This window comes from Sinohyriopsis cumingii, chromosome 6 (assembly GCF_028554795.1).
Source record: "Sinohyriopsis cumingii isolate HCF-2022 chromosome 6, ASM2855479v2, whole genome shotgun sequence".
NCBI lineage: Eukaryota > Metazoa > Mollusca > Bivalvia > Unionida > Unionidae > Sinohyriopsis > Sinohyriopsis cumingii.
The window spans coordinates 88,922,905-88,950,242 of record NC_142966.1 but is presented as its reverse complement, the minus strand read 5'-3'; the positions used below and the strand labels follow the sequence as shown (position 1 = coordinate 88,950,242).

Sequence of the window (27,338 nt, the reverse complement as noted above, 5' to 3'; positions counted from 1 at the left end):
TTCTACTATCTCTCGATGACATCAAACTTAGGATGCTTTAGGTATCTATTCACAAACTATAACTATTTTATCATTTCTGATAAACCTATCCTGAGTGGTTAGAGCGTAGCTTCGGACGCCGGAGGTCCTGTTTCAAACCCTGCCTAAGTCATACCAAAGACTTATAAATATGGTGCTAGCAGCTGTATATAGCATACCTACCACTGCTGTTTAGAGGAGAGGCTGGGAACGGGTGTTGCCGAATTTAATACTTACAATTATATGTATTGCCACCGTTCATCCCACTAACTATTACTGGTGTATCATGGTCCCATGAAAAATCTTTACGTACAAAAAATGAGCAAGTATCATCAGTATCCCTGCTTGTTTCTCGTAAGTTCACGTGAAATACATTTTGAACAATAACAGTTCAGTGAGAGTTTGCAAGGAAGTGTTAAAATATTGATGATATTACATAAGCATGTTTATTTATATTGCACCTCAAATGTTTAGGTGATAAACAAAAAGCAAAACTGTTTCCATTTAACAAAATGATACTCTGGTTTCCCTCCCCAACACAATGATTATTAGAGAAAAAAGCAAATAAAAGGCAGATTATACTGATTTCTATCTGAAATTGAATTGTGTAAATAAGTTAATACTTTTTAATTGCAAGGTTATTTAATACGATTATTTATTCCATTGATTTAACAGACGTTGTAACAAATTCTAAATGAAATTGAATTTCTGTAGGATAATCGATTTTCCGTTCTCCTTAATCGCGCTTCATCTCGAAATTTTTTAGTGACAATTTAAACTGAGAGGTTGAGGGAGAATAATTTGTTCCAGCTTTGATTGTATAAAGATTTATGGGTTCACCTGGCTCAAAAATGCGTCATACGCATCAATTGATGACAGATCCACTATGATCTTCTTCGTCGGAAAATTATAGTTCCGGTCGAGTTTACGGAGTACTTCACGACTATTGTTGACATCCGGTATCCTTATGGCATCAGCGAGAAACTGTGGCCTGGAATCGTTGAATGCTTTGTATATCCTCTGGAGCCTCCACAATGCTGTAAAACGTACAAAATCGTCACTTAATGTTTGCCTAATTATAGCTTATATATAAAATGCAATCTGACTTGACTTAACCAGTTTTTTTCAGTGACAACTAAATATGAAATATTTACGTTTTCCGTAAGCTGTATGATCAATAGCCTTGATCTATCACAGCTATATAATTCAGGAGTGCTCAGAAATCACGAAATTGTGTTAAAGTCCGAAGTCAATCAACGCTTTCATTCTGATGAATAATTGAATTGCAACAGTAGTTTCTGAAGAAAAAACCCTCAGTGATCTTAATGGAAAACTACAACAAACAGTAAACCAGTTCGCTTCCAGAACATTCTAAGGTCATAATCAAGATTACGTCTTCAACAAAACTTCAAGTAAATACCTTTAAAACAAATGACTTAGTCAATTTTTCCCTAAATAACGTACGCTTACTTATGGACAAAGACCAAGCTCACAATACATTTTAAATATACAAAACATCAGATACAAAATTTGTAACTCTTTGCTATGATTCTGGTTTGCCATACACTAAATAATAAAGGACAATATATGATAATGTAGAGGTAATATATTGCTGTTACTCTACAAAATAAACCTGAGATTTTGAACGATTCATTTTAACAAACGAACAAAAGAGCAACTATTTGATAGTAGGTACTTATCCAAGAAGGTTGATGAAGATACCGATAACTTCCGACAGCTCTATTTGTTGAAGATTTTACGATTTGCACCCGTAGTGATGTCACTACCTATCTTGATGAGCGGAAGAAATAAATCTATGGGATGCTGAACACTGATGAGCATTCTTTGACTCAAAGTTTCATTTGTCAACGAGTATTCCTCTCTGTAGTGCTTTGGTTAAAACAAAATCACCCCGGTATCGAATGAATACTTCCAAATCTTGATCAAGCAGAACTTTAAGAAATCAAACGTCTGATAAGAATCATCAGAAATCCTTACATCCTCGTACGTGCCTTTAGTGTTAAAAGAAAGGGGAGGGGACATAACAGATCGCCACAGGTTGGAACTAAGCAAAAGAGTCAAGACAGAGCTTTTCCAAATACTCTTATTTTAAACAGGTCAAAGGGACGAACAAGTAATAAATAATTTAAGTTAAACAATCTGATTTTATAATGCAGAATTATAAACCATCCATGTCAAATGGTCTAGCTCATTTTCTGGAGATTGTTCCAAGACAATCCCACAAGTTTCATAGAGTCTTTTGTTATCAGTTAACTTTGCCTGAAGAATGTTATTTGAGTGAATGTGTTCTATGTCTGGGTGTAGAGTGCGCCTTTGTTTCTATTGGGAAAATTGTTAGTATAGCCCTTGAAACTTCTTCGGCTCTTCTTTTAGGAGTAAAAAAGACTTGAATCAAGACAAGATCAGAAGATCTTGAATCCGTTTTATTGACCAAAATTTAAAAGTTATGTTAGACTGTATATCTTTTCACCCAATCAGAAGATACCTATTAAGAAGATATCCTCAAGATATTCCTGCATTACGATGAACCTTGGTAGACTGTGAAATGATTGCATAATGAGGGTGTACTTTTGCTGTTGTTTTATGTTAGGGAATCATTACAAGAATCATTAGGGTTTAGGCCTTTGAACTAGTTTTTTTTTTTATTTACTGTCCCTGGATCACTGAAGTTATTAAAACAGAAACTTCTTCCAAATGAAGGTACCAAGATTATTCTTGTAGACAATATCTCTGATTTCAAATGTAAGTTATCGAAGACTTGTGAAGTAGCAAGAACTCATCTTTAACTCTGCTCAAACAATTCAGAAATATGAAGGACAGGAATTTTCAGCATGATGATAAGAGTTATGACTCTCTTGTCGATACATGCAAAAAATTGGGTGAGTTGTATGATTCTTATACATATGAAAAAAACATAAATATTTGTTATGTCATTAACAGTACTAGCAGAAAGAAACATAAACAACTTTGTCGCATACATATACTTAAACAGTATTTTTATAAAGATATCCCTCCTAATTATTTAGTCGATTTAATTGTACCTAACCCACACAGTGAGAACGATGGAATGCAATCTGACTGAATGACTTTGGTATAACCGAATCATGCAATTCAAACATATTTTAATCATTTGTAACAGAAATATTCGCATCTAAATCCACAGGAAATGAGAGAGCCACAACAGTATTATATGAATATGAGCTCTTGTTTCAACATTAAAAAATAAAATCTACCATGGTGCGATAAAATTGCAGATTACTATTTAGTGAATCATGCACCATTTGTTATCAAAGATTGTCAAAGATGAAAGGTCAGATTTCTTATAATTAATGCATTATTTTGACTCATAATCCCATCAAAAAGATTACTCGACAGATAATAAACTTCAATGAAGTATTTCTTTCTGGAATTGTCTTAAGCTGGACAAAACGAATGGAATTCACCTTCTACCAGATAAACAGTAATCTTCCAGCGTGAGTCACAGTACTCTCAATGCCTACCTGTCTCTATTTTCATCATGTGAGCTGACCATTCAATTTAGCGAATAACTTCCTGAATAAATATGATAATCGAAGTGATATGAATTTCCTTTTTTTATTCAGTTTTATGTAGACTATGACACACACATTTATATTAATTGTTAATATGGTTTTGCCAATCTTGACTTAGTCCGGAAAACCAGACTTATATTCTAGTTAATTTTCTGAGGGAGAAATCATAAATAGTTTCAAGATATTTGAAAAGGTCATTCACTGTGTCTTCATTGAGCTGTACCACGTGATAAAATTCTTACAAATGACTGTATATTGTCTTCAGTAATACAGAAATATTCCCATTTAGTAGGGGTACAATTATCTGTATTTTCTCTTCATGCAAATGAATTTGATGGTCACTGTGGTTGTTTTTAGTTTGTGGTATGCTACCTGTATTTCTCACATACTGACTTAGTCTAAGTAAATAATATATACAAAAATATGTGGATTCATCGCGAGACAACTCCATTGCAGGTAATATAACTGTGTCAGAGCTACATGTCATATGATCAACTAATACTGTAATTATCATTAGTTACGCGAGTGAAATGGCCATTTGTATCCTTGACGAGCCTTCCATTTATAACGTGATCATTACTATTTCTGGATGAGACTATTAGGGACAAACTAAAATTATTATACACTGTAAATCGTTTACGTCCCTGCATTGAGAAATTACCTGCATCATGAATAACATTACACGGATAAGTGAAATCAGCTGTACATCAGGGATAAAATTCTCAAAATTCGTAATTCTATCAAAGAAATATCCTCATGAGAATTTTGATATTGACATTTGATTTCAATAACTTCTCGCCAATAATTCAATTCATCTTCATTAATGTTGTTGGATAATACTAAGGGGAAATTTACGTAAAATCCATGATTATATCAGCATACAACAGTTGATACACAATATCAAAATATATCAAATATTCTTTCCATAAAAACCTTCTTTACGACAGAGTCTTGCACAAAACAGTTACTCCCCAAATTCCTACCTTTGCCCACTTTTTTACGGACCCAACTATAACATACCTAATGAAATTCCTCTGATGATTTTCCACACGTTTCATTTAAACCGTTAATATCAAGAAAGAGTGTTCGTGTTCATACTCTTGTAAGTCCTCTACAGTCCACAACAGAACGTGTGATGACTAATCAGGAAAGTCGGACTGACTTACTCGTATTTGGTGGAATTCCTTTGCTGATATTCCCTTCTGACGTTTCTCTAATATGTCTTAAGCGTCATCTCTTGCGTCATCATATCACATACTTCTCAAATGAGTTGTTTACGCATAAGAACGTGATGTTTTATTATGTCTTAGAGCGTGGTGTTTATGAGCAGGTTTCACCTGCTCTTTGCTCCAGTCATACATATATACTTTTTGCCACATCATAAGGTTGTCAAACTTGATAGAAGCTGACCCTTACGTAGAAAAGAACGTGAGTGTGTGCATATATATTAGTCCTCATGCTACAAGATAATTACAATGCAATAACTCAATACTAATCTAATGCCGTGATCTATTGCAAGTAAAATAAACTATTAAATTGCCTCTAATTGCTGATGTAAATACATTTTCCGTGAAACAATTTGCTCGTGAGCATTTTTATGACAGTTCTTTTTAAGTTATTTAAGTTAATAATATATAACTGTAAACTCATTACGTACTATACATGATATTTTACTATACCACACCCACCCACCTTTTAGACCAATTTGTATTATCAATAGTCCTTAAGGAAATCGCCAATTGTGTATTCAAAAGTCATCATACCTTTCTTTCCGGGCACCATTAGATTCATGAAACAATAAACTATTTTTATGTGACAGTATTTCTAAACTGTCAAATCTATTCTTAGACTTACAATTTTATTGGGGAAAAAATCTTATTCTCTTCCCGAAGCTCCTGATTGTTTTTTAATCGCCATGAGTCTGCACATTCAAACTGTTTTCATAAAAGTACTAAACATTCAGATATTTAAGTTCCCGATTTATATCTTTCAAAACTTTACCAATATCAGCATATATGTTTGGGTTAAGAGACTAACGAGTCACGCAAACTTATCAAGATTCGTCAAGGAGACGGTAGATTGCCTCCTTGAATTCCTCCCTAGGTTACATGCTTCAAGTATGTAGGTGCTATATAGTAAAAGCTAAGCATGTGTTGGTACAACGATGCAAACGAATAGTGAGGGTTGCATCTTTGTCAAATAAATTTTTTAAAAAAACTTGGATTTACCACGGCAACAAATTTTACAGTAACACGTCTGACAACTCGATTGAACAAAATACACTTCGAAAATATTGTACATTCAACGAAGGCAATCTCGTTGAAAAGATTAAAATGCAAGCTAAAATGTACGATGTGGAAGCACTTGATAAAACAAAAATCTGACTAGTAAGTATGTAGTTCTGCAACCCTAGTGTAAAGGTACCAAACAGGAGTATTGGAATGAAGCAATCGCAATCAAGGGCTTTCTTCCTATGGATTGTGATGTCGCAGTTATGATTGTATGCGTGCGTTTTCCACTCATCACGGACAACGGCATTTTCGTTTGGATAATAGTCGTCATAATGACGGACAACGGTGTTTTTGTTTGGATCAATGTCGTCATAATGACAGACAACGGCGTTTTCGTTTGGATCATAGTCGTCATTACTTAAATAAAAATCTTTGCCCAGTTATGTCGCTGGTGACTAATTGAAGCAACCTAACACTCTACTTGACGACTTCATTACCCTCGATAGAAATCCTCATGCGAATATTGAGATAAATTTCACTGTGATAGAACCATTGCATTTGAATTAGAAACAGTCTGGACAAAGACAAATGCTTTATGTGGTACGTGTATTGCCAGTGTTGTATCCTGCAGCTACGAATCCAAATTGAATGAGTGCTTGTGTTACGAGTCTATGGTCTTAAAATAAGTAACAGAAAAAGTGAAAGGTTTGTAAAATTCAGCAAATGATTTATTTCCTAGAATACAACGTGAAAATGAGAAAAATACAACTTACCGGCATTGCGAATCAAATCTCAAAATTATCCAAGAATTACAGACACAAGTCCACATAATATAAAGTCCTGAATTAAATTCAGTAGAAGTCCAGAATAAATCCAAAAACTGAATCCGATGATATGTCTGTGGTAGCTTACATAGTGTTGTGTGTCAGCAGTCTTTATTGAATCACAGCAATATAATTCCAGGTTTAAATTAACTATAAATTCCATTAAATGTTTCTGACCATGAATTATATCAGAGTACTTTTGTTTTTCCAGAGAAAATACTCACGTGAATTCAAAAGTTTGAATAAATAAAAATTTTCAGCTCAACTGGACACATATAAAACAGATTCAATCTGGTAGATCTTAAAGCATGGCTGAAAAAAGTCCTCTCATTTACAAGATAATAAAGTTTTCTACATGGCTTCAGGTCACAATTAGCGTTTTCTAAAATAAAAATCTATTACTTAATGGAAAATAACCTTCTTGAATGATAACCTGGATTATGTAAAACACACTAAGGAAATTCCAAAACCTTGATCTTGACTCAAATAGAAGTATTTACTTCTATTAATAATAATTCTGATTTTGAACCCATAAACACAGATAATAATTTAGCCATGTACTGTTTACAGAAAAGGTCAATTCGGGTCAAGCTGAAATCAACTCAGTTTTGGACAAGGTCAAGTCCCACATACAATGTTACATTACAATAGCATGTAATGAAATAAAAAAATTAAACCAACTAACAATGCAATTGAAATATAATAAAATATATCATACTGATCACCTGTCAGAAATCACGTTTGTTCGTTTTGGGTGTTTTTTGGCACAGCAACAGTTGAAGGTTATGTACGTATCGATTAGAGAACGTACATTTTCTAAGGGTTTACTGTGACCAAATTGCAGTATTACAACACATCCTTCTGGTCTAGAGTCCGACTACTGATTTTTTCAAACTTTCTAAGTTAAGCAAAGTTATTGCAAAACTTTTAGATATAAATCTAACAAGTCACGTTTCACCTTTCCATCTCTTTTTCCATAACATATGAGCTAACCGCTGAGCAATCAGAAACCAAATATCTATAATGCATAAAATAAGAATTACTTCCCAGAGAGCATTTCATTTTTTTTTTTTGTTTTGTTTTGGGGAAACAAGACAATTCATCAGGTCTCTGAGAGCATTTTTCTGGAGTTTTCAAATTGTGCTATCAATATAAAATTCAAGCAGTAGGCAATCGGAATGTGTTTATTGTTCTTTCACCATGTGTGTGTGTGTGTGTGTGTGTGTGTGTGTGTGTGTGTGTGAAGAGTAAGAAAACATAAGACTGTGGATTAACCGATTTCTGACGTTGTAAGAAAAATATTTAACAGTCCATTTATGTAGGTGTCTTTAACCACTGCTGTAATAAGTCAAGACTGAGAAAAGAATTACAAGTGCAAAGTCTCTTGAAAACGACAGATAATCAGCTCAGCATATGACATTTTCAATATGCATTGTGAAACTTGCATTTCCCCACGTAATTACCTGAAAATGCATGGAAACAGATCAAGCCTACAGAACTCACACAAGAAAGATCACTATAGCGTTTTTAGTGTCAATTTGTTGTTGATGTCCAACAACATTAAAGGATCACTACTGCCTGAATTTTAAAAGATTTTACTTTGCTTCGATTAATCGTGTTCGATTTGCAAGTCGAAAATGTTGAAATTAAGATTACGTTCGATCGGTAAAGACTGAAAATCGCGTTTAAAGGCGGTATAGCTATGAAATAAGTAGGACCGTCCTCATTAAAGAATACAGCTTCGCAATGTTACAACTCAAAACGGCAATCTAAGGCGGCAAACTGCGCGAATGGATGTTTATGCAGTAATTTATGTTATACTCTCGTCAATGAATTTTAATAAAATGTAGTGTGTGTGTGTGTGTGTGTGTGTGTTATTTTTTTAATAGCTTTATTCTCCTGAGGATGGAGTGCATTGTCTGGCCTGAAACTGAACATGTCTGAAACAGCGACAATTTTCTCATCTCGGCAAGACCGTGAGCAGAACTCGGGTAGTAGGTATGTCACAGTGTTTCTCATATATGGTCTATATGGTCTTCTCATATATATCTGTTTATATTATCTGAACTTCTTTTTCGATATTTTTGTCCATCAGAATCTGTTCATAGTAGAAAGGCACAGCATTGCTGGTAGGATGCAAGAATTCTCAGATGTTAGGATAGTAGTGTGATACATATCGGTATTCTTGAATGAAGCGAATGAAATGTAGTGTTTCAATACATAAGAAACGGAACACATCTGGAAATATATACTTACTGGGTAATATTTTCTAGATTTGTTGAATTAATTTACCAACGCCAAGCCGGCCAGCAGATACAGTTCATTAATAGGGAAGATATGAAGAAATTTTTCCAATCCAGTGGTGATACCGGCATCGTTGTTGTATATTCTCGGTCGAGATGGAGAACGTTGTGGTGAAGTGGTGCTTCATTTTAGGGAATATCAAATTCAAGTATTGAAGTGTGGAACATACATGGTCATATCATTTATTATCAGAGGTGGACAGTATTACCGGCATACCGGATTAATGCGGTATGTACTAAGGTACTTTTCACTGATCTTCGGTAGTTTCCGTCAGTCGGAATGTACGGAAATTCCCGAGTATGTTTGTTATGAATTTTATGATATTAAAACCATGTTGCAATTTTTTTAAAACTAAATAGATGCATCTGTTACAAACTCATTTCTATTATTACAAGTATAAGTATATTAAATAACCGTTAATAACATATTTAACAAGTGCCAAATGTCAAATATGCCAACATGGCAGCCGAATGGGATATTGTGAAAGATATTCAAACCAAATCAAAGTTTGGTAAAATTCAGGATTAAAATCATAAATAAAATGTAATTGTTCTCGTTATGTACTACTACTATATGTTAATGTGTTAAGCACTTGTGTTCCTTTGTAAGAGCGAGAATCTGCCTGAAGTTTTCAGGACAGCATTTGTTTTCGGTCTGAATTTTCTCTAGTCCACTAATATTTTTTCGTTTATTGAGTCATTGTTCTCTCTCTCTCTCTCTCTCTCTCTCTCTCTCTCTCTCTATATATATATATATATATATATATATATATATATATATATATATATATATATATATATATATATATATATATTGCCGTCTGCTTTGTACGGCCTAGAACTCTGGTTTAATATGTCATATCAAAGCACTGAATCAATGGAGAAAAATACAACGATATTTCGCTCGGAGAGTACAAGGTTTTCTTCAAAGATCGCCTATTGAATCTACGACATCATGCTTGGAGATGAAATCAATGGAAGATCGCTTAGATAAGCGAAAACTCGTATTCCTTGGTCGTATGTGAAGAACATCAGCAAACTTAACTGCTAAAAACGTTTTCCTCTTCGCTGTTGGAAACTTGATTTTTAACCCCCAACATAGCTACAATTCGTTTATATATGATATAAATACTGTACTCAAAAGGTATGATTTAGAAGACTATCTCAACGACTTTATTTTCACTGGAAAATTTCCAGACAAAATAACATGGAAAAACTTAATTGGAACAAGAATACAGGTATCTCAAGAGAGAAAACATGAAAGGAGTATCAGAAATCCATCAAAGGGATTCGGTAGATTTTTAAAAATTAATCCAGGACTAAAAATGCATCATTTATGGAAAACAGCTTACACTGACTCAAGCAGAGAAATGGAATATGGGACATTAATTCGTATTGGAGGAACGCAAGCAATGTCTGGACCGTGTCCTCTATGTGGCAAAATGAGTCATGACCGTATTTTGCACATTTCGATGAATTGTGCCTTAACCTTAGACGACAGAAACCACTTGATGGAAAGTCTATTTTCGTATATGCCTCCAGTGATTTACCGTGATTTCTGTGATCAGATCGATGATGTTATACTGAGTATACTACTTGGTGGTTTAAATGACATATCAGAACGTTTAGAACTTGAGGCATGGATAAATGTGATCAGACTATCTACCAAGTATTTCATTAAGATAAAGGATATTACATATTCGATTCAACAGAGAACTCACACAGAATATAAGGAAAGAAATACTTGTACTGGATTGCAAAGCGATTAGGAAACTAACTATTTCTATTGTGAGGATACATTTTCAAATGTTCTATAATATATATATATCTATATATATATATCTATATATATATGTATATATATAGTTTAGTAATGACATTAATTTATTTATTCATTTGCTATTGGAAATAATTCAGAAGACTTCATAAGTAACGAATCCACTATTTTTATAGATTCTATATATTTCACTGCATTTCTATACTTTGTCTTAAAATCTTCAGAAAATGGAGAAATAAAAGAATATCATCTCTCTCTCTCTGTCTCTGTCTCTCTGATAAGCAGCTTGCCTGGAATGTTAGCATCCCACTCAGATAGCCCCTGCCAATTATATCAACAGTGAAGCTAGTGAATTGAAGGCTTTACTGTGAACGGATTCTACTGTAATCAACACGTTTTGTAAAGTCAGCAACATGTGTTTTACATGGTGCCAGGTAGAGTGTAAGCTTAATCACCTCTCATTAGATACAGTTTTTAGATGACCACCTTTATAATAAGTAACATTCAATTCAGTTCAAGAAAAAATTAACCCAGTTTTGAACAAGCTCAAGTCTATCATTCAATGTTACATTACAATAGCATGTAAAACGAAATGAATATAATAAAAAAAACTAACAAACAGTGTAATATACATAATACTAGGAACTAAGTTATTAGATTCGTAAGATATTTATTGCCCTACTCCTCTCGTAGCTTGCTGGCGGAGGGATAATATCCAAAATTGGTTAGTAAATTGCCGGATAATAGGGACTTACTTGGCGGCGTTGGCGCAGAGTGCAAGTTAGGTATTATATTCTGAAAGTGTTTTGATAATGTCACCGCACCACTTATCCAAATTTATCCAAATCCACTGTGAAGTTGAGCAATCTGTGACAGACGTTTTTAACTGAACATACGTGTGTTATGTCGATTATATGCAACACAATACGCTATGTTTGTTCTTTCTCTGACATTGACAGATATTTCTACAACTTCGATAAATTAAATCGATAAATACCATGTATGAATCATGACACCTTGGCACGGCAAGCGGTAGTCTGTATTAATCTACAGATGTAAACAATAGATTCAATTGTTCTTAAAGTCAATTTCCACTTCCCCTCTCACAAGGCGTTGGAAAGACTTTTTAAACAAACACTTAACACGAAAGGACGATTAAACGAAAGTGCGAATGGGTACTAATGTTTACCGTTTCAACTTAAGAGGTGATGCAGTGGTTATCCTTGTTGTCTTCTTCCATAGAATCAGAACAATAAATGAGGTCTTAAATTCTGAAACTATTTGTATCGTATGCTTAACTCTCAAACCTTCAAGGCAAATTCATTTTAATTCAAAGCTATATAGATCTGAAAGCAATGTCAGTCAGTTTACATGAAACTCTAGTAAATCATCGTAGAGGAATCCAAAATATCCTTGTAGGAGAGTAAAGCAGGGGAACAGAATGTTCCCTTGTAAGATATAGCTGGTGAATCCAATGTTCTCTTGTAAGAAAATATTGCCTGGAGCCCAGTGAGCTTGAAATAGCATATATGGCCCCATCAACCGGCATGTACTGCATTTATATTTGATACGTGTAATGGCGATACAACAATTTAAGGTCCAGTCTTCGATCAATATTAAATCGCAAATGTAATTAGTCACTAATGTCCCTTGTGACAACATGTCATACCAGAATTTCAGCAGTTATAGGACAACAAAAATGTAGCGACTCGTTTATTTAGAAAAATTAGAATTTCATTGTTTATTGAAGAGTGATCATGCAATGAAATTTTCCACCCTTTCATCAGACATTATTCAAGATTTCAATTATTTTAAACGTATGCTTAAAAGTGAAATAGCTATACAACGGAGATAATTTTATGAACGAATGTGAAATTCCATGAGGTAGATCGTGACAAGAAGAAATAATTATTTTCCTTCTTCATTCATTTTCAGTCTAGAATAGTATGTAATATTTAAACCACAAAAGATAAACATGAAAACAGCTCTTCAATACGCACTTTTAGTATTCATTTCTTTTCCCTATGTTAGACCTTACACATGATTTTTAGATCCATTTTAGTAACTGTATAGATAATTGTTTTAAATAATTTACTTTTTAATTATGAGAGTTTCATACAAATGTATATTTAACGAATGACATTGGTAACTAAATGTTTCAAGACAAGCTGTAATAATATCAGTCGGCATATATAGATATATATCATCTCAAAATTCAGGGCTGGGCATAAATTGTATCTTTCTCAGCACAAAAAAAAAAAAACTTTAGCGGCAGACAAAACTTAGGATGCAATTTGTATTTTATTAAAACAATTCAGAGGACAACAAATGACATGTATTGTGTTGGGATTTTTTTTTGTCGAATTTTTCGCCCGATCCGAATAGAAATTCCTGTTAAAAATTCTATTATATATAATCTTCAACAAATAACGACCATCACCTTAGTAATTCCTCTTAAATATGTTTAACCTATTTTAAACCTGTTGTTTCTTAGCAAATTCTATTTAACTTGTAATTGATTTAAAGTTCATCAATATGGATACAAATGATGTAAATTTTTGCGGCATGGAATTTTGAAGGGAAAAATAAATACAACGTATCCTGAGGTTACAGTACGCAAGTGATAAGTTAAATTTCATATCACAAAATACATGTTCGCCAAACTTTGGAATTCGACAATTTCTTTCAGGTTTTATTTTATCGCAGATGACACATCAAATGATAAAGGCGAATTCGCTTATAAGTTCAACTGCAAACTACACTGTCAAACAATCGCCGGAATAAACAACATAGATGATGATCCGGCAGCGCATTATGCGACTTTAGATCAGGGTCCATGTTGTTGCAGCTAGACTGAACATACAAGTTTGTATACAATATAACACGTCTAGACTGGACTTACTAAGGATGATATAACAAGTCTAGATGAGACAAAAAATGCAACGGCGAATCTTCTTTTAACATTATCTAAATCGCTTTAAGCAAGGAAATTAATCAATTACATTGCCTGCGAAAAACTTTAGCATTATATATGTCTGACATGAAAATCTTTCGCAAAGAAGCTGAAGTTAGTAATAATGCTTATTTATATTAGCCGCTAAAGATATTTTCTGGAGTGGGTTATATGTTTTAATTTAATATGTTCCTTCAAGTAATTTATAAAAAGGTCTCACGCAATGCAATCAAATTATCAAATCAATTACTTATTCAAGTCCGGATTCATATTGTATTGTAGTATTGCTCTTTCCACTCCAAAAGGTTAAAGGTATTTAAAATGTGACCTTGATTTGTTCTTTTTCAAGGTATTTAAATTGAAACGGTGATGATAAGCGATGTGGTCCAGATATAAAAAAACAAAATGTTGGAATAGTTAAAAGATATTGTTTATATATAACTTTCGGATTTAAATAGTTAATAATATAACTCAACTCAGTACATACAATTATAACTGCTGCTAATCATTTAAGATACATATACCAATTGCAAAGTGCAATTTACTAAATATAGCCTGACTTAGTTGTATATATTTTCACTCTCAGCTCATCCATGGGTTTATTTGATGAATATGACCATGAATATGACGCTTTTTCTGATCATTATTCGACCGTTTGGGTGACCGTAGTTGTGAACAAATCACATTATTATCCAGAGTGTAATTTCATTTAAAGATCCTTTAATTCCATAACATATATTATTTACAACCGAAAGCCAAACAACCGAAAGAAAACTGAAGTTCTGATGACAAAATATAGATCAGAACAGACTTGTCTGGACAATCAGTCAAAGCGCATCCGTTCATAATTTACTGGGAGACATCACACATAACCTGAAGTCAATTCAGACCTATTCTTTTCTTGAAATTCTAGTTATTGATAAATGTTTGGGCGAAAACATATACGATATTCACATTGGATTGAATATAAAACCCGGGTCCTCAATTTCATTGATGTTATACCTGAGCGCCGACTAACACGGTCATAACAATGGAAAACTTAGCTGCTGTTCACGATCTCACTGAAATTTATAACAAATCTGTATTAGCTTGGCTCGTTGAATCCTAGTACAAAAATTAGCTGCTCCAAGATGGATTGCATTGTGCCACCAGGCAACATTGTTCTGCCAAGTTATTAATCTCATGTAATTACGCACCACAACAATATTGATTTTACCAGATTGAATTTCGAATAGTTCACATAATTGTTGCCTGAAAATATGTTGTTTCATTAGATCATAGCCTCTAAAAGATTGGGAAATGTAACAACGTTAAGGAAAGGAAGAGATGAAGATTCCTCAGCAACATACGTAAGTGTACTTCTTCACAAAGGGTTTTGAAAACAACAAACATTTGCCATTCGCTCATGGAATAATACTTGCATAACATTTTAGCTGCCAAGTTGCCAACGAAGCTGTTGAACTATTGTCATTAATCTTTAGGTGAATTTAAAAATAGGTTGAAAATTAAGCTTTGTAGAATGTATGCTTTTTATATATGACTAGTGCCATTAAATCGTTCTAGTTAATTTTAAGAGCCTGCCCAATAAAATAATTGAAAAATTTGATTTAAACACAGAAAAATTGGTGAGATATACTTTTAATTATGTTTTCTATTCCTGCTTAACATGACAATGACATTGGGGCTTGAAAGTTGCATCTGACCATGTTAAGTGAGACAATGAAAATCAAAGCTTTTGAAATACATTTATGCCAAATACTTTGTGATTTAGACAAATCCTCTTGTGAGCCGGGTCCCAGTGGAAGATCAAATTATGTCCCGGGTGTTCTACTTTAGTTGATATTCTCTTTCTCTAATAGTAATTTGCTTCTTGTTAAATGTCATAGGCACGTTATCTTCTGATGCTAAATGGAATGTTCATATACACCCTTTTCACAGAAAAACATGATCCATTTAGAATATAATTCTGAAGTCTGGAATAATTTCTCTGATGATGATTGGAAAAGATTAGAAAAACTAAAGGGAAACTGCATGAACTGGTACAGATCGGCAAATTTATTGTTTATGTCGAAACTGGTTTGGAAGTCTCTTGCAGAATGAAGAAAGCAGAAGAAATTCAATTACAATTAATCAAGTACCTAACAATTTTAAGCCAGCACAAAGGACATTATCTCATTATCGTCTACCGATCATTTTCCAAAAACTGTCTACCAGACTTCAGATTTTTTTCTTCTTTTTCCCATTCATGGACCGCTCCAATGGTTAAGTGATTAGAGCGTCCGCCTTGGATGCGGGAGGTCGCGGGTTCGAATCCCGACCGAGTCATACCAAAGACATACAATTGGTACTAACAGCTGCCTCGCTAAGAACCAGCGTTAAGAGGTTAGTGTTAGGACTTGGAGGCCTGGTGTCAGGATAATGCGGCCGGGTGGGGCATAATATAATGTATCTGCGGCATGATGGCCCAGTGCGAGACATCTCTGTAAACTGCCACACTGCAGCCATCTTAGCAATACGACTGAAAATGTATTAAAGCAACGTTAAATATCCATATCAAACACAAACATATATACACACACATACGCACATACATACATTTCCCATTTACGATCTGGAAATCTTTTTAATAAATTTAAGTCAACCAACGAGCTACCACCATTTTATACTTTGCAGCCAAAATAAAGTTGATAGGCAAAATGGTTATACTGCGCTTTTGTGATGCAAATGTCACTTCACCACAAACATAGCAGAAATTATCTGCATTGTTCACACAAGTACAATGCATCTTTGCTCACTTTGGCTAAACAGCAATGTGTACTTTTGCAGAATCAAACACTGACAAATACGAGAGCTGTATGATGTCTAGAGCTGATATTGGGCAATTTGTTTAGCAGAGTGATGTAAACTCAGTTTTGATTGCACCACCCATGACTTCCAGGAATAGCATGATGCATTTCGCATGATATATGACGTAATATCAGCTTCAGATGGCATCAATCATTATTTTGTCTAAAAAGCAAGTACTGTCCGACCCAATCATATGTTTATTCATAGATCCAGTTATAAATGTATTTTAGTCATTTCTGATTTAATCAGATCACTTCACTTTATAACTCACTTACCCTGCACCGTTCCCAAGTCAAAGGTTGTATATACTGACCCAGTGTCCTAACTTTAAAACTAGAGTTAATCAACAATTTTATGCATATTTACGTTCTCAGTGATCCATAATTGGTAAAGTTTGATTGCATTTATTTCGGAAGTATTTCGGTTGTACACTATTGATATTTAGGTAGAGACTCTCATAATTATTATTAACCTAATCTGATTTTTTTACTATTCTTGTGTGAGCTCGGGGCCATTCAAAGTTGCCGGTAGCTTTTTTGAAAAATATGGATATAATTGGCAACATATTTTCACCTTATCATTCGAATAAAGCAAAGTTCTTTCGCTGGTATTGGCATGCTATCAATTTGTTTGTAATTGAATAATCCATGCCACTTTGTTCAACTTGTCGCTAAGTTCTAGCTGTGGCAATGTAAGTTGTGGCTGTGGCGGACATTATAAACTTAAATTTTCAATGACAGTTGTTTAAAAGGCTTACACGTTTCTTTCAACATAGTATAGTTGCACCTGTGTTGTCTGCGTGTGATGGTTATAGTCAGATTCTGAATTATTTATTTTGCGCTAGTAATGTTTCCTCGTAGTATATCTCTTGTTAATGACGTTATGTTTTTCAGTGTGCTTGTTTGGCAGACAAGTGTTGTTTTAATGCAGACAATAGCAGTCTACAGTTTATTTTGCGTCGTGTTTATGCATGCCTTTCTTTATGCATGCGTCGTGTTTATGCATGTCTTTGTATTTAACATGAGCTTCAAGATTCGATTACTGTCAGTAAACTTTGGGAGAACTTGCTTAGCTGCGATGTTGTCCATGACTAGTGCCAAAAGATTTTTTTGGGGCATTTTTCTTAAGATTATAGAGATGTGGTTTCATGACAATTTGTAAGGTATCATATATCGGCAGATCGTTTATCACCTGGATATTCTGCACATGCAATGATTTGTATATTTTGCTGTCATGTACTGACAACATGAACACATGATCTTGTGAAAATTTTCCATTGTGATCAAGACCTCGGTATCGCAATCGCTATAGTCTTAGGACTTCATGATGTGTTAATAAGCCTTTGCGGTCTTTTTAATGGAAATCTCATATTGCTGTAGCTCGTAATGTTGTCATTTTAGATTTAGACGATGAGTTTGTTGTCCATACAGTTGTGGTCTTCACTGTGACCTTTTTCTCGTGTTGCTTTCATTTTCCATGCCTTTCATTCTCACCGAATGAATTTTTATGGATTTGCAATGTGAATGATAAAATCCTCATACTGTATTTCTTCAGTACAAACAAAAAATGGGATTCAGTTTGTTGCACCGTTAAATGTTCTCAATTCGCATCATTGTGCCTCACGAATGTTTTAAATCGTTATAATGTGGTCCTTACAGGACAAAGTACTGTATAAACAGCCGTCACCCAATCACATCATCGTTGCACGAAAGCAAGTTGTCATACATACATTGATGTGGTTTAGGATTATAAAGTAGTCGGGATAGAGATATAAGTGTTGGAATGCACGTCTCCATAAGGCCTCAAGAAATACAAGCAGTTAGCAAACAACTGAAACGGTGAATAGTGTTCAATTTTGACCACGTTTACTATCATGTCGGCTAATTCAGAACGCTGGGTAATTCTGCGCAAATATACGTCATTTCGGTAAACATAGGATCACGTCTTTCGTTTGGTCAGAAACCTATTTTGTATCCAAAAATACGATGGTATTTTTAGAAATCTGAGAATCATAAAATGTACAAATTTATCCCACATTTCGACTCTAAATGCGTATGAAAATATGATTTCTAAATGTCAACATGAAGACCCACTCTATGACCATCTTGAACCTCCTACCCAGAAAATCCTATTTACAATATATCTTTTAGAATCATACAAATATATACATTATATAAAAGATGGAAATGTTCACCTTATAACAATTTTGCATCTTAATCCAAGTTCAAATCTTGCAAGAAGTTGTCCCACACGAACAAAATCGTCTGCTACCCAACCTGTCAATTTGCCGCTAGAACAGGATTCTCGAGAAAATACCTGGCGTAAAGTCCGTTTCTAAATTTTTTAGTAATTTTCTCTTTAAACAAGACGTTGTAAACACATTATATCATATTCATTGTTTTTTGTCTTCCACATAATAGCTTATTTTTTTAATTAAATATTGAACTTTACTATTTGTTTCATAAAATCGATTTAGTTTGCTTAAAATTTCATGCCATTTATTTGAATTGTTATGTTGAATTTTGTAAAACTAGCTATAAACCGGACCTAATTGCTCGATAGAACTGCTAACAGAAACAGTCAAAAGTAATGTATTTCATTTATATAGCCCGATGGATAAACATTACATCTTTTCAAATCTGTGCGTAGAATGGATCGACATATGGCGAGTCATGAAAACGCGAGGGTGGTATCCTGTGTGTCCAAAATTAATATCTTTTGAACAGAATATTCTGGGCCAGTTGCCTCTTTTTCAAATGGTAAGCATTGTTGTATTTTAGTTTCGTCAATCGGTCGAATTCGGTATGCTTGTTGCTTCAGTATTGGAGACAGAAACCTTCTGTGCGCAAAAATGCCAGACAGCAATGTATGTTGGTGACTTATGGACAACGAAAAAACTGCAAATTCATGTAGCCAAATTGTGGAGTGATAGTCGGACCAAGATACAAGTGGAAGAATTGACTTTGGTGGGTTCCTAATGATAAAACTGTTCAATAAAAAAGTGCTGAACAGCAGGACCTGAATCAGCTTCTATTCATCTCATTTCATTCAACATTTTATAGTTACTATGAAAGATAGTGTTAGTGGGAATGTGTTAATGCGTGCATTATTAATGTTATATGTGGTGTAATTTTCGTTGTTTATCGTCGTCTTTTGAGTGACTATCGCCCATCCTAAACCTTCATCCTCCCCTATCTTAAGTATTTGGCAACGTGTAGGGGAGTTTGTGATAAATTACATGAGCCAGAAAGCGACCGACTTCCTAGGTGTAGAAGTTTATGTTAATGGTATTGATATTTAGCCTGCAGCAGCCTCTGGAGACGATAACATTCAAGACCATTGTTACATGCAATTTGATAATGCACTGCAGAGACAGTATTTTTCTCTTGAAGATCATTATTTCATTTTAAAAGTATAAGTTTTAGAAATGTAGGGCAGTAATCAATATAATAATTATATAAAGTCTTTGTAGTCAGCTAGTCTATACTCAAACGCAAATACCGTGATAACATAAGGGATTAAAATAACACTATTCATAATGTTAAAAGAAGATATAGTTAGGTACATTGTTTTTAAACTTTTTTGACGGCATTCCTAGCAAAAACTCATATGCTTTCTTCTGCTAACAAAAAAAAAACATTTCCCACAAGTACTAGCCAGCAGAAGTGACATCACAGCACAATTTGGAAGACTTAGGATTGAGAAGACACGGAATTAACGATTTAATAGAATGCACTATCCTTATCACCTTTCGGGGATCTGGATATCCATTCGAAACTCAGGAAAGATCGTCTTGATAAATTTATTTTGGAGAAAAACCTGAATGCGCTGCTGTTCGGATATTAAGAACAAGACGGATCTTAGAGCTGCTTTTAGGGCAGTATTTGTTCCTCAGGTCATTCATCTGCTGTGATTACATTCTTGTAAAAGTAATAGACTACGCTCAAAATTAGCTCTTGCTTGACATTTTTGCATGATAATTGAATCGTATATTCACAAGATAAAAATATATGATTGATAAATTTATACTTAATATATAGGCTTATTGTGACGTGAAAATTTAACAATTTGAAGACTTTGATGTAGTTTCTGTTCTCACATTTATCACAGCTTGCCATTTGACAGATTCTGTTGAAAATAGAAACAAACTCGATGTCCATCATTTATTATGGTGAACCGCTTTTATATGGTGATGAAGACAATTCTTGGCCACTTCATTTATGGTTGTAACTGAGATATAAAAAATCTTATTCATGATTTAAAATCAATTATTTTCGGTGTCTTTGAAATGCTGTACGATAATAATAATGTCGAAAATCACACAGCTAAATCAATCGAGCACAAGAAAACCGTCGGGCTAGACTGTATATGCCTTGATACAACTTTTGATGTCTGGGATGCTATCAAATGATGTTAACGGTACTGCAAGCATCGAGACTTGGGTCAATATGTCCGTTTTTTCCTACCTAAGACCAGTGCCAGTGAGCCGAAAGGAAACCGTTGAATAACAATTTTTGATAAAGCCCGCACTTCATCTTGTTTTATTAGAATGTAGCCGAAACGTGTTTTTGTCTTAGGATACAGAACAGAGATAAAATACACTCAAAATGTAATCAGATAAAATCAGAAAATTATACCCGGCAAGGGCTACCTCAACAGATGCCCTATATGTTAAACAATACAACCGATGACACTCGATGTTTTAAACCAGGCTGGGGCTAACATGATGTGCGAGTTGGTTAGTAACTTTTGACAACAAGCCCAGATATACTAAATTGGTGGCTGTGTGAAAAAAGTTGATAAAATGTTGCGATTGTTGTTTTTAGAATGATCCTGGAAAACCAGTTCCTTCAAAGCGATGGTACGATGAAAATAATGTGCAGATCTATTGATATTAAAAGGTAAACGTTAATTCACCCTTAACACATGCTTCATCATGAGCAGAAGTTACCATCACCACCAACTCTTCTATTTTGCAATTTACCTGAATAATTTATGTAGAGACCATACCAAAGACATCATTATTTAAAAAATGTGTTTTATAAGTAAACAATTTGATTTCATTATAATACTAATTCGGTCATTGTTTATACCCCCAGAAGTTAACAACCTCCCTTTAGCTATTATACCAGACTTGTATACAAAATTAAATTTGTAATGTTGAAATGTCATGAATGCATTACTGTATTGATGCAGTATAAAATGTGATTTATATAAATTAAAACAATTAAAAAGTTATTATGTCATCATGATACGAAAATGTATCAGTGTGTTGATACAATGTACGAATAATCATGTGTTCATTTTCATAATTAATTGCCTCGAGCTATTAAGGTCTAGATGTAGAGTATGTATGAAATTCAGTTGTTATCCTTCCATTAAAGATTATCATTAGTTAATAATTTAGATAAAGGAAAGACTGAAGTTTCCTTGTGAACAGTTAAGTATATATTAATTGACTTTTAATAACCCTAATATTTCTGTTTTTGTTTCATGTATATGTTCTGTCATTCTCTTTCTTAGTTCATTTCTCGTCTGAACTATGTAGTTTCACACTTCAAACATATCAATGCATAAATCACATTTCACCATTAATACTGGCCGCCATGTATAGCCTATCTTGTGCTGAAAAATGGCGTTAAAACATACAACAACATAAATCACATTTCTTAAATTGGAATTTATGTCATGTTTAACTTTAAATATGTTACCATTTTTAATGAAATTGAGTTTCCTTTTATTATATTTGAACAAGTTTTGCATGAAAAAAATGCCATCTTTATCATTTTGTACATCATCGCTAAAACATAATGCTCCAAGGGTCAGTGGAATGAATGCAAAACTTCCATCAATACAGACCTTGACAAATATATCCATTGTGACCAAAACTACCACAGCGCTTTATGATTTAAAAATTATGTTTCCACCTTTCACATGAATAGACTAATGATAAACATAACGTGATTTCAGACCTCAGCAATGGGATATGTTAGTATATAAGGAATACAATTTCCTCATTAATATATCATGTAAATAACAAGTCATTTGTCAAATAGAATACAAAAGAAAAGTCAGGGATATATTTAATGATGTTGCCAGTCATACGACGGTTAGTCATATTCAAGGTAGATAACCGGCAATTTCAGAAGCGTTAACAACGACTTTTTAAAATGTTTAGTTTATATATTACGTCGAATGAAGTCTATATTGTATTACTTGCATTGACAACTCCTTTTATTTCAACCATCTCACTGCATATTTCAAACCAGTCAAGGCGTTTAAATTTCAACTGACATTAATTTATTGTTATATAAAAATGTAAAATTATTTGGCTCTCTTCTTTAATGCAGCCTATGCAATATAGTATGGCTACAGGATTGAAAACATCTATTCAAATCCAGGAAAGGAAATATACGAAAACGGGTTTATACATATATGGCAACAGAATACTTATAAATAATATCCACAGCATGCACGCATTACACACACACACACACAGACACACAGACCCAGAGACACACACACACACACACACACACACACACACACATATACATATATATATATATATATATATATATATATATATATATATATATATATATATATATATATATATATATATATATATATATATATATATATATATATATATATTTACCGTCGTCGGAATCAAACAGGTAGAATACCCTTTTCCACTGGAAGTACTTAATGAAATCAATGACGGGTTCGACGAAAGAGGGATAGAGACAAATTTCATAGTTATACGTTTCTTGTTGGGTTCCTCTAGTTAAAATTGGGGTGATAAACGGCATATTTAGTGCTTGACTGTACGATTGGATAATACTATAGGATAAGCTTCGAGTCAGTCCGAACATTGCAAAGGGCATCTCTTCCATCAAAGAACACACTGAAAAATAATTCAGCAATTGATGTAAACGTTTCATAGGATATATAACTGTTCTTCTTTATCAAAGAATTTGTTTTTACAAATTTGTTTGCGTAACATAGTTCACAGTCAACTTTGTTTTATCAGTTTAGTTTTCCAATCATACATTTTTGTCTCTTGCTGTATTCTGCAAGTCCATTTTTCTTCGCTTACTGTTCCTGAGCATTTATGATTATCTAAAATCCCCTAATGTAATAAACGCGTGTCGTTTCTGTTATTTAAGTACCATTGCTAATCACTGAGAACGGTCTGTTTACTGCATAATTTGCGTATCGTTTCGCGTGTTGCGGAACATCTTACAAGTAAAGTATATTCATAATCCAAGGTCTTCATTATCTCCAGACTCGTATGACAACTCAAATATCTAAATGTATTAATCACTAATATTTGTTTTGGTGTACATTAATTATATGCATCCAAGTAAACCTCTAAATTTAAAAAAGTATTACAAAAAGACTACTTTTGTTAGTATCCAGTGTTTTCTACTATGGTCTTAAAATATGTAACAGAAAAGAGTGATAGCCAACAAGTTTTGTAAAATTCAACAAATAATTTTTACCAGGAATACAAAGTGAAAGTTTAAAAATAACTTAAAGTATTGTCAATTAAACCCGAAATAGTCTCAAAGTTCTATCACAAGTCTGAAGGTATGAAATACCAATACAATTCCAGTTGTATTCAAAAGAAATTCCGATAATGAATGTGTTGATGTGCATGTAGTCTCGAATGTGTTAATGTGTCAGTGGCCTGAAGTATAGCTTTGTGCTAAAGTCTTTAGATGTATCACAATAATATAATCTAAATTTCGCTTGTCTGAATTCATTATAACTATATATTAAAGTGTTTTAGTCAAAGAATATTTCTGATCAACTTTGTGATTCCAGTAAATAATAATAATTTGAATAAAATAATCCACTTAAATCAAATACTAATCACAAGAATAAGACTGATTCTGCTTAAGATGGTAAGACATAGTAATTTTTATGCAAACAAGATTATATAAAAAAACTAAAACACAAGAATAGACCCCGGATGTTGGTCCTATAAAGAGAGAGACAGAGACAGAGACAGAGACAGAGACTAATGGGAATTACATCAAATTTAACAAAGTACTTACTAGCTTGTCTAAGACGGAAGCTGTCAGATATATTCGTCCTTTCAATTAATGGGTAGAGTTTGACAGATTGGCTGTTGTTTACTGCAGACAGATTGGCGACTGTCATGGCTAGGACCACAGCTTCTTCTATTTCATCAGAGAGCAGATCATTGTCCAGTATGACCCCTGTGGATATATTACATTGTTACAGATATATAGATAATTGCTCGAAAAAACGTTATATTGAATTTATATGATTAAGAATAAAACAATTGCATTTCCAAAATATATACTATTATATACTAGTATATACTATTATATACTATTATATTATATTATATTACATTACATTACATTATATCATATTATATTATATTATATTATATTATATTGCATTATATTATATTATATTATATTATATTATATTACATTACATTACATTATTATATATTATATTATATTATTTTATATTATATTATATTATATTATATTATATTATATTATATTATATTATATTATATTATATTTCTACCTCTAACTCTACTGTAATTCTCTTGCACAGACCTTACCCAATTGCAAAAACCAAAAATAAGGATTAGGTATAATTTGACTGGTAGAAAGAACGAATGCTATTTTAATATAGAAGTATTGCAGTTAGGACAATTACAAGTCTGCACCGAAATTTAAATTACCTACAGACTTATAAGAGCAATACAACTAATATTATCTTATGCTTTTATTAATCCAACAACTTCTTTACTTCCCAAAAAGTAATAGAAAAGCAGAAAGACAGATCATGACTATTTTGAATTAACACAAATAGAACAAATCCAATGTCTGATCACGGTGCGACCATCCCTGGTCTTCAAACCGGAATTGTTGCAAGAACAAGCTACTTGATATAGTTTCTGATTTTGTGTGTGAAATTGTATTTGATTGTATGATGATTTCAACAGGCTCTCTCACACCAGGTAAGCTGCCATTATCAACTCTTTTACTTTCTACATCATGAATTATACCTAAATACGATAGTCAAACACATTTCTATGATGCTAGATTCAACGGGACTCACATTTTGAATTCTGATTTTACCCTTACAGAGAGCGGCGTATTTCTCACTCACTGTCGGATTACCAGACAGGCAGAGTAGGTACCGGCCGAGAAGGCCCCGCGACAACGGATCGAAAACATATTAGGACAGAATTTGCGAGGGGGGGGGGAGGGGAAGAGGAGAAAGATTTCAACTGCCTAAAGGCCTAAGTACCACCACGGGGTTTAATCCGGCACTGTTCCCAACCCACTGTAGCCATTTGGAATAGTGAAATGCCATGCTCATCAGTGGCTTCAGCACACACTGTGCTAACTGTATGCAAAAGTGGGAACAAGCATGTAAATGGGTGAACATTAAAATAGAGTATATATGAGTTTGGCTGGCCAGGGTTAATTGAATAAGTTTTTTTTTTTTTTTTTTTGTTTTTTTAACAAAGAAATTCTTTTGAGAGCGTATCATAGTTGTAAGTGAACAAAAATAGAGATATTGTTTTATTGATGGAATTTCAGTCCTGTAAAAGTCTTAAGTATGGAATACTCATTACTGAAATTAGCACCCGACTCTTTGGTGCGGGATTGAAAGCACATGTAGGTACAGAAAATATCGCAGCTCATATCCTTTTCTCTACACAGAAACTGTCATCCAGGTTTCATCTCTACTGATATATACATATATATATATATATATATATATATATATATATATATATATATATATATATATATATATATATATATATATATATATATATATATATATATATGTTTAATCATGATCACTCAGAAATTTAAAGCTATTGCATTTTTAATATCATGGTGTTTTACATTGGTTTTCTTTGGGAACTGAATTGGTACCATGAAACTTCAAGTTACCACAATAGTTGTCGAGTTTACACTTCCATTTGTTTATTTCCAATTTCAAATATATCAGTGTCACTCCAGGATCAAATTACTATTATTTTAGCGTGAGTCATTGAAACATTTTGTGCTGACAATTAGCCATGGATTTCTATATTTTATAATAATAATAATAGTAATACATTTTCATTCTTTATTTTGTGAAGTATCAGTGCTTTTAAGGATAAACTTCTGAAGTTTGTATTGTCAGGATACTTATAATAACATGAGGAAGATGTTAATAAAAGACTTAAAAAAAGAGGAATTTTTTGGAAAACGATAATAGAGTTGTTATAATTGAAATCATACTAAATCGGTCAATAACCATTAACTAGGGTCTTGTGTTACGTGTTTAGGCTCGAACAAACAGTAACCAAGAAAGAGTGAAAACAACAAGTTCTGAAAAATTTAACAAATAATTTATTTCCCTGGAAAAATACTGTAAAAATGAAGAGAAAAAAAGAACTTATGGTTTCAAGAATCAAATCAAAAAATAATCCAAGAATAATCCACGAATTAAATTTTAGAAGTCCTAATGATAAAATGTTCTAATGAATTCAAGTTCGAGTCCCTACGAAGAATCCAAGACGGAAGGCGATGACGTATGACGAATCCTGTTCAATGTTGTTGTCTACAGTTCCTTAAAGAAACACAAGAAATAATCCCCCGACTTTGGAAATCTAAATTTTTTAAAAAAAGAAATGTCTTTGTTCAAGAATTCTGTACGAGCACAAACATATTTCCAGAGAAACGAACTAATCTTTTAGAATCCAAATAATCTAAAGAAAACATTAACAGATAACTCGAAAACTGGCTACAAC

The 27,338-nt window shown here is 33.3% G+C and overlaps 1 protein-coding gene across 1 annotated transcript in view; it reads right to left on the bottom strand.

Annotated features, from left to right (window-relative positions):
• LOC149797403 (glutamate receptor 3-like) overlaps nt 1-27,338 on the bottom strand; it is a 94,548-nt gene that overhangs the window by 61,792 nt on the left and 5,418 nt on the right. Inside the window, exons 2-4 of the mRNA XM_089962180.1 lie at nt 24,592-24,756; nt 23,187-23,435; nt 859-1,055 (exon numbers count right to left, since the gene is read on the bottom strand). Of these exons, the coding sequence (XP_089818306.1) occupies nt 859-1,055; nt 23,187-23,435; nt 24,592-24,756 (611 nt within the window). The remainder of the gene's footprint in view (nt 1-858; nt 1,056-23,186; nt 23,436-24,591; nt 24,757-27,338) is intronic.